This window comes from Plodia interpunctella, chromosome 20, assembly GCF_027563975.2.
Source record: "Plodia interpunctella isolate USDA-ARS_2022_Savannah chromosome 20, ilPloInte3.2, whole genome shotgun sequence".
NCBI lineage: Eukaryota > Metazoa > Arthropoda > Insecta > Lepidoptera > Pyralidae > Plodia > Plodia interpunctella.
Window position 1 is genome coordinate 5,314,640 of NC_071313.1, and position 8,411 is coordinate 5,323,050.

An 8,411-nucleotide genomic window follows, 5' to 3' on the forward strand; every position below is an offset into this window, starting at 1 on the left:
CTGGTGTCAAACATCTTTGGGAATACACACACAATTCAATTTGTAATTTCAACGTAACTTAAGACTGAGCCAATCTGCATTACCACCATCACTTTTTTAACAAATATTTTACTTATTGGCGAAAACAAAAAAAAAAGTTTCAACTTGGTAGTAGTTTAATTATGCTGTTACTGTACAAATTAAGATGGACGCCTACCGATCGCTCGATTTCGAACGTTTCTATACAAGAATATAAAAAATATCGTATACGTTTCTATACAAAAAAAGAAACTTTCGAAATCGATAAAAATATGCGATGGTGGCGCTAGTGAGAGGCCTTCTTAAATGAAAAACTTAAAAGGAAAATGTTTCATGTCTCATTATTTTCAAAATTAGTTAAAAAGCAGTGTCACGTGTATTAATAAAACCATTTAAATTATAAGGAAGTGATCAGATCACATGATAAGATGGCGGCGATTGGAGCAAATGTGAATTTTCTCTTCTTCTTCATCAATACGTAATGAAGCGAAAGATTCCCTTAAACGTCCAAAAATTGCTTACAAAAAACAAGTTTCTGAATAAACCTAAAAAATATTTCATAATAGAATGTCCGACACTGACAAACACAATGTTCTCACTATTTCAATGTTGTTCATATATTGTTATGTATGTTAAATAACATAAATAACAATATAAATAAGTGAGAGAAGTACGTATTGCAGTGCAATTGGTTTGGAATGCGACACTGCAATATATGCAGGCGATGCACTAACCCAACCACCACGCACCTGATGCACCGGCGTCACCTACTAACATAACTCGATAGATAAAAAAAGAGAAAGTGTTTAACTAAAAAACATCGAGATGAATTCTCATTTTCTTATAAATTCTCTTTGATTCCCTATGACGCCGATAGCTTATCTCACTCTTCAGCTCTCAGCTAAAAGAGATGGGTGTCTAATGAGTTACGATGTTAACTTTTGGCGCTATGCGGTTATGCGATAGTCTATCTTATGATATTGTAATAAGACTGATTTAGATAATTGTGTTATTTGCACAATTTGTTTCGTTTTGTTTCGTTATGTTGACCTTGAATTGGTTTTAAAATAGAAGTTTTAGACAACGCTGTGAGAAAGTCGGCTACGTTTTGTTGTGTTATCCGAAAAACGCGTAACGACCCATATGTATCAGCTATCTACACACTGACAAGTGTGAAAGAAGAACAAACAAACACACACAGGATGTTGTCGTTAAAAAGAATACGGAAGAATTCTTCTTAGAACCGGGAACACGCGGAGACGAGAGAGAATTCATAGGCATAATTGTTGAGGCTTGAATTTCAAGATTCGAAATTGAAATCAGTAGTAGGAGACACGGAATCGGCGCTAATAGTACGCGTCGAACTATTACGCACCTGGGATCTAGTTTCGGGTGTCCAAATTGCAGTCTTTACGATAAACCCGGCTATAAACATTGGTGACTCACATATTTTACGTGTTAGTTGCACACACTAGCTATTAAACCGATTGTGTCTCTCCGTATGCTGTATTGCTGGTTAAATATGTAGAGATTAATTTCTGTTTTTCAGATAGCCTGTGCATAATGTAAGTAAATACAGTTTACAATATATACGTGGGTTACCTACGTGTGACGAAACAATTATATTTAGAAATCTATGATCTAAATATAATTGTTTCGTCACACGTAGGTAAACCCGTATATTGTAAACTGTATTGACATTGCTAATCTAATCTTAATTTTGACATTTACATCAAGATTCAAATTCAAATTCAAATTCAAATTCATTTATTTTGTGAACATAGGTAGGTAGTACATTATATATATGTAGATGGTATACAAGAACGGGTTTCTCTATGTTCCGCCATAAGGCATACAAAATTTATTACATTTATTACATTATAAATACAATACTATCATGCAGTAACAAGCTACAGTCTATTATATCAAATGGAAATAAATCAATTTATTAGTCTAATTTATCATTAATGTATTCATTGACCGAATAGTATGCTTTGTCAATAAGAAACTTAAACAATTCTCTCTTATAAGTATTAAAGTTATTAGCATTTCGTATATTTTTAGGCAATTTGTTGTACAACTTTGGCGCCATTGCATATACACTCTTGTGTAGGAATGTAGTATTTGTAGGTACTAGGAGTAGCTTGTCTAAGCGACGTTGACTCTCTACACGGTGAAATAAACTAATATTCTTTTTTACAAAAATAACAGTTTCATAAATGTACAACGATGGGAGAGTTAACACTTTCAAGGACACTATTCACTAGATCAAGTACCAAATGTGGCACTATTTTTTTTCATACAAATTCAAACCACGTCTATAAATGTAGTGTCACATATTTAAAGATACTATAACTGCTGACATGGCAGTACGTCTCTGTACGTAGGCGTACTGCCATTATAACTACATCAGACTCTACCTTAATGTGACACTACGCCTAGGTACGTGACACGTAAATAGGCGTACTGTCATGTGGTTTTACATGCATGCTGTAAAATTCTGACACAACGCCTGGGTACGTCACCGTAAATAGGCGTACTGTCATGTGGTTTTACATGCATGCTGTAAAATTCTGACACAACGCCTGGGTACGTGACCGTAAATAGGCGTACTGTCATGTGGTTTTACATGCATGCTGTAAAATTCTGACACAACGCCTGGGTACGTGACACGTAAATAGGCGTACTGTCATGTGGTTTTACATGCATGCTGTAAAATTCTGACACAACGCCTGGGTACGTGACCGTAAATAGGCGTACTGTCGTATAGCATTGCTGCTCATATTGTGGATTTGACAGTACGTCTTAGTACGTGACACGTAAACAGACGTTGTGTCGAGATGTATCCAAAATTGATCAAAAGAACAGTTAAGAAATGACACAACGTCTTGGTATGTCAGCGCAAATAGACGTGCTGACCGGTAATAATAGAGATGTACTGCGTTAATATGACACAACGCCTTGTTACGTCACGGATTTAGACGTTTTTGGTATATAATTAAACGTAAAGTTGCATATTTACTTACTACAAATCCTTTGATGATTGTTTGCACAATACCTGTGTACGAAGTGTTTTTTGTAGGAAAAAAATAGAGTCACTTTAATTAAATCACATACTATAATTTGTTTACAACTTAATAACTATAATTGACAAACTTTAGATACAGTCTTTATATTCCAAGTCTTTTTAATCAGTTAAATCTTATAGTCTAAGTAGGAACATATTTTTCCATCAAATCACAGTTTTATCAATCTTTATGATACTGGGTGTACAAAAAAATAAAACGAAACTTAACAAAAACTTAAAATTTGTTCTTCCTCACAATAAAATAAAAGTAATTTACCCTGTTATTATACCTATTTACCTACAGTATCTATTTATTTTTAAGAAAACAAAAATGTGACTTCTTCACAGCAAACATAACAATAAAAAAAACTTAAAAACGTCAGTATCAAGTTCAGATATAACAAAATATAAGTATCATTTCTATTATATTAGAGATCTTTGTGCCAGTCTTCGAAGCACGATGGACACAATGCAGGAGATTTGTCACATCCTTTACAGTAATAGCTCGTGTCTCGTCGTATTTTACTCTTTGAGCATTGCTTGCATGACAAAAATGCAAACTTCTTCTTTGATGCTGAAGAAGGCATCATGCGTGTAGGCCAATGTCCGTGATTGGAAGTCGATGGGGAAGCAGATGCTTCTTCAGGTTGTGTTTGGGGCACTGGATCAGGTTGAACCACAAATCGTCGGCTATTGTGTTTATGAGACTTTTGTACTAAATCGACTCCTTTTTCTTCATTCAATCCAATCAGTTTTCGGATCAGTTCTTCTCTGTATTTTATGAACTCGTACTTTGTGTTTTTCTTCACATAGTTTTTGAAAATGTAAAAAGAATTCCAAACAGCCGTGTCCAAAAGGTGGAAAAGAACCTTTTTATACCACCGAATGGTCTTTCTTGGTGACGAATAATAACTGACCATTTGGTCAGCTCGATCTATGCCCGCCATTTTTTGGTTGTATCTATGAACTTCTATGGGTTTGGTTTTCTTTTTACCAAATCTGTTTGTCACTTCAATAAGTTCTGGGTGGTCCAAAGTTGTAATCATACAGACTTCTCTTTTATCTTTCCATGCACTTACGTAAACTCTTCCTTTTCTAGCCCAGACATGTTGTCCTTTATTTAGTTTCTTTCCTGTGACGTCTTTTGGGTTGTCTTTCCTAGACTTTCGCAGGGTTCCATTAGAATGAGTTTGTAAATCTATTAACTTCTCTGAAAGCGTTACAGAGTTGTAGAAGTTGTCCATATAGAGATTATGCCCTCTTAGCACATACGGACGCATCAAACGAAGGACCAATTTATCTGTTTTTCTCACAGTTGAATCTGCATCTTCCGCTCCAGTATACATTTTAATATTTAACACATAGCCATCAGATGTCGTTAAAACGTAAAATTTTATTCCGTATCTCGCCTTTTTTGACTTTATATATTGTCGAAACATCAAACGCCCTCTATATAGCAACAGTGACTCGTCAAGAGACAAATCTACTCCAGGGTTAAATTTGTTTCGAAAATTTTGTGTCAGTGTATTGATGAATCCTTCAATTTTTGCACCTCCATCTGCACCCAAATCAGCTGCATATAAGCACCGCAGTAGTTGTTCGTATCTTCTACAGGACATTGTGTAATTAAATACGGGATGGAAGTACAGCGGATCATCGTAAGTGAAAAGTTTTCTTTGGTTTGGGACATGAATATGACCATTTAATAATATGAGCCCTAGGAACTTTCTCATCTCTTCTGTATTTGTTGGTCGGAATACAGAGTTTCGCGCATGGCGTGTATGCGGCCGATTAGTATTTGTTAGGGCTTCTCCGTAAGAATTTGTTCTTTCAACTAAATATTCTAACATCTCTGGTGTAAAAATTTCATTAAATACTGCTTCACATGTGGTATTTTCATTTACTTCAAAAGTCGGACCTTCCGCAGCTGATCTGAACTCAAATGAAGGAATATCTAATACATTTTCCTCCCAAATCCTTTCAGTTGGTGGAGGAGTACCTCGGCGCACAGGATTCACCGAATGTCTGTGTCCTCTACTGACACTAAGCTGATTTCCGGCATTATTTTCTTCTTGAACTATACTGACCTCTATCTCACGCTCTCTCACTTCAGCTTGTGCCTGTGGTTGCGGCAAAGGAAAATCTTCAGAGTCTTGATTTCTTCCATCAGAAACTAGGGCCACTGGTGGTTGACTGGCGCTTGATTGACGATCGGTAATCGGTTCGTCTTGACTTGGGCTGATTTCCTCTTCCGAAACGTGTGAATCTTCTGGTCTGCTGCTTTGGTCCTGTATGAACAAAAAGTAATGTAAACATACTATTGACAATAAATCAAATAAATCTGTACATAAATTTTACAGTTTCAATTCAACACTCAATTACCTGTATCCTTTATAATATCGCACTAATAATACAATAGTGTTGTAACTGAAAATACATCTAACTTGACATAACACTATAAACAAACGTAAAATTCAATGCCCCACAAGTCAATAAAACCGTCGTTGTAATAATGCCAAAAATTTCATTTCAAAAACACAGAAAACATTCATTTTATGTGTATCTATAATAGGAAGTGATTTATAAGTCTTTTTTGATTCTGAAAAATTACCTATTTTGAGTTACAACACTACTTATTGTATTGTTAGTGCGATATGTGTTACAGCTAAAGCCCGAAATGCGGATACACCTAAATTTAGTCGGCTAAACTTAGGTATAGTCGCATTTTGGGTTTTACAACATATGTACAGTCAGCGTCATAAACATCTACACACTATAGCACCTTATTACAACGTGTTAGGGTACTAAAGTGTGTAGATGTTTATGACGCTGACTGTACTAATTAAATAGGTTATAAAAAAAATTGAACTCAAAGTTTCAACTTCAAGGTAAGTATCAAATAGCAGTTTACCTCATTTTCTTCTTGATGTGTAACTTCTTCTCCAGAAACCCGCTCGGGCGATCTAGCCCTAACACCCTGAATTGAGCTTCTTTCTTGGTCGCTGCTTACGTCGGCATCCTCACCTTCTTCCTGAGTTTCAGCTGAGTTATTTTCTGTCCCGTCATCACTCTCAGAGTTTTCATCAGATTCTTGACTGGATTCCTCACTTCCTGACAGAGATCGGGGTATGTTCTGCGGACGTGTGTCAAAAATACTTTCTTCACTGCCACTAGAATATTCCACGGGTGGTTCAAAATTTTTGTCGGAGTCATATTCACCTTCAACGTCAGAGAACGGATCATGACTACTACCTGACTCTTCTGCTCCAAACAAGGTCTTGGATTTCTCGCTTTGACGTGCCCTCTTCTTTCTAGTAGCCATCTATAAGTAAAATACCTATTGTAACAGACAGCCAGACCAGAAGCAACATAACACGATTGCAATAGATATACAACATACAATAAAACATAATAATAATTATAGTTACAGGTTAGGGTGTACAAAATATGTCATTTTTATCGTAAAATACACTCAATTCTCTGAAACACATTTCACAAATAATTGGCATGTTATTATTTTACTCCAAAAAAGCAAGAAAATAATAAATTGAATAAAATACTAACCACAAACACCACGTGCTGAAACTGCGCGGCCGCAAGCGATCGCCCCCCACTGTGGCACTGCGCTACTGACCGACCACAGCGCTATAGTCGCGCGTCGGCTATCTTCGTGGCGGCACGACACGCTTACTATGCGAACGTTTACATGTGTGTGTAAGGCCACACGTTTGCAGCTAAAAATCTTCTGTTGTGACAGTACACCATTGAAATTGCTTGCGTTGTGACAGTAAACATGTGACTTCATATAGACTCTATGAAATCTTCACGCTTATGTCCGTACTAGCAAATAAATTGAAAAATATTTTAGCGTAAATAGGCGTTGTGTCATATTGTGATTTTCGCAAATCACGAAAATCGCCGTTCTGCCCCGGAAAGTGTTAATATCTTAAGTTCTTGAAAATGTATTTTGCAGCTGTCCCAGGGTTTTAACTTTAATATAGCTCGCAAACATTTCTTTTGCGCTATGAACACGCAATGAATATTTGATGCATTTCCCCAGAATATGACGCCATATCTTAGGTTAGAGGCAACAAACCCATGATAGGCCGTCAGAAGGGCACTACTATTCGCTATTTTCCCTAACATGTACAATGCATATGAAAATTGATTCAGTTTCTTACAGATGTGCTCAAGATGAGTTTTCCAAGTCAAATTTTTGTCGATATATAGTCCTAAAAATTTTGTTTCATTTGTCTCTTTTACCGTCTGATTATTATAATTTATATTTAATGATCTGTTATATTTTTGTCTTAGTTGAAAATTCATTGTCATAGTTTTATTTAGATTTATTTTTAGGTTATTATTAGTAAGCCAATCTATTATTAATTTTAAACTAACGTTTGCGTCATTTTCAATTTCATCCAGACTATTATTGCTAAATACTACGGCACTGTCATCGGCGAATAAGGACATTTGGTGATTTATTACCTTTGGGAAATCGTTTATATAGACAAGAAATAATAAAGGTGCGAGCACCCCACCTTGTGGGACGCCGTATGCTAAAGTTTTGTATTTCGAAGCATATACTTTCTCTGTTTTAGTTTTTGGGTCGAAGCGTAGTATATGAGTTGACTGTTTTCTTCCTTCTAAGTATGAATTAATTAATTGTAGTACATTGCCTCGTACACCATAATAATATAATTTTTGCGATAGTACTTTATGGTCTACATGATCATATGCTTTGGTCATATCCATATACATACTAACTGCTGGTTTCCTATTGTCCATGTTTTTATGAATTCTATATAAAAAATTGTAAATTGCCATATTTATATTTTTGTTTTTTCTGAAACCCATTTGTTCCTCACAAAATATATTGTTCTTTTCAAAATATGTGTAAAGGCAGTCATATATAACTTTTTCAAAGATTTTAGAGAATACAGACAGAAGCGCTATAGGTCTATAATTGTTTACATTTGTTCTGTCATCTTTCTTATGTAACGGTTTTATAATAGCCAATTTTAGTTTTTCTGGAAATGTTCCATTTTCAATGCATTTATTTATAATGTCACTCAAAATGGGGGCTATGATAAACGCTACTTCTTTTATTATTTTGGTAGATATATCATCATACCCGGTGCTGTTCGTATTCCGTAGGTTCATAATAATTTTTAAAATGTCATCCGGGATTATTGGCTTCATAAAAAGACATGTTTATTATTTTAATCATTGATTAAAGATTTATTTCATAAACATTATTTTCGATTATTGTTGATATCCATTATTGAGAAATGAAGTATCTATCTAGTAGCACAGCTGATATAAC

General features: G+C 35.3%; 1 protein-coding gene across 2 annotated transcripts; it reads right to left on the reverse strand.

The window, feature by feature from the left end:
- Positions 1-3,117: 3,117 nt before the first annotated feature.
- LOC128678749 (piggyBac transposable element-derived protein 4-like) lies at positions 3,118-7,027 on the reverse strand. Of its 2 annotated transcripts, XM_053760515.2 has the most exons (3): positions 6,650-7,027; positions 5,997-6,407; positions 3,118-5,373 (listed from the first exon to the last, which is right to left on the reverse strand). In XM_053760515.2, the coding sequence occupies exons 2-3, from the start codon at positions 6,405-6,407 to the stop codon at positions 3,514-3,516; spliced, it is 2,271 nt and encodes a 756-aa protein (XP_053616490.1). In that variant the 5' UTR covers positions 6,650-7,027; the 3' UTR covers positions 3,118-3,513. The 2 variants fall into 2 exon arrangements, with proteins under 2 accessions (XP_053616490.1, XP_053616491.1); XM_053760516.2 differs by having other exon boundaries at positions 5,997-7,027.
- Between the last annotated feature and the right edge of the window lie 1,384 nt (positions 7,028-8,411).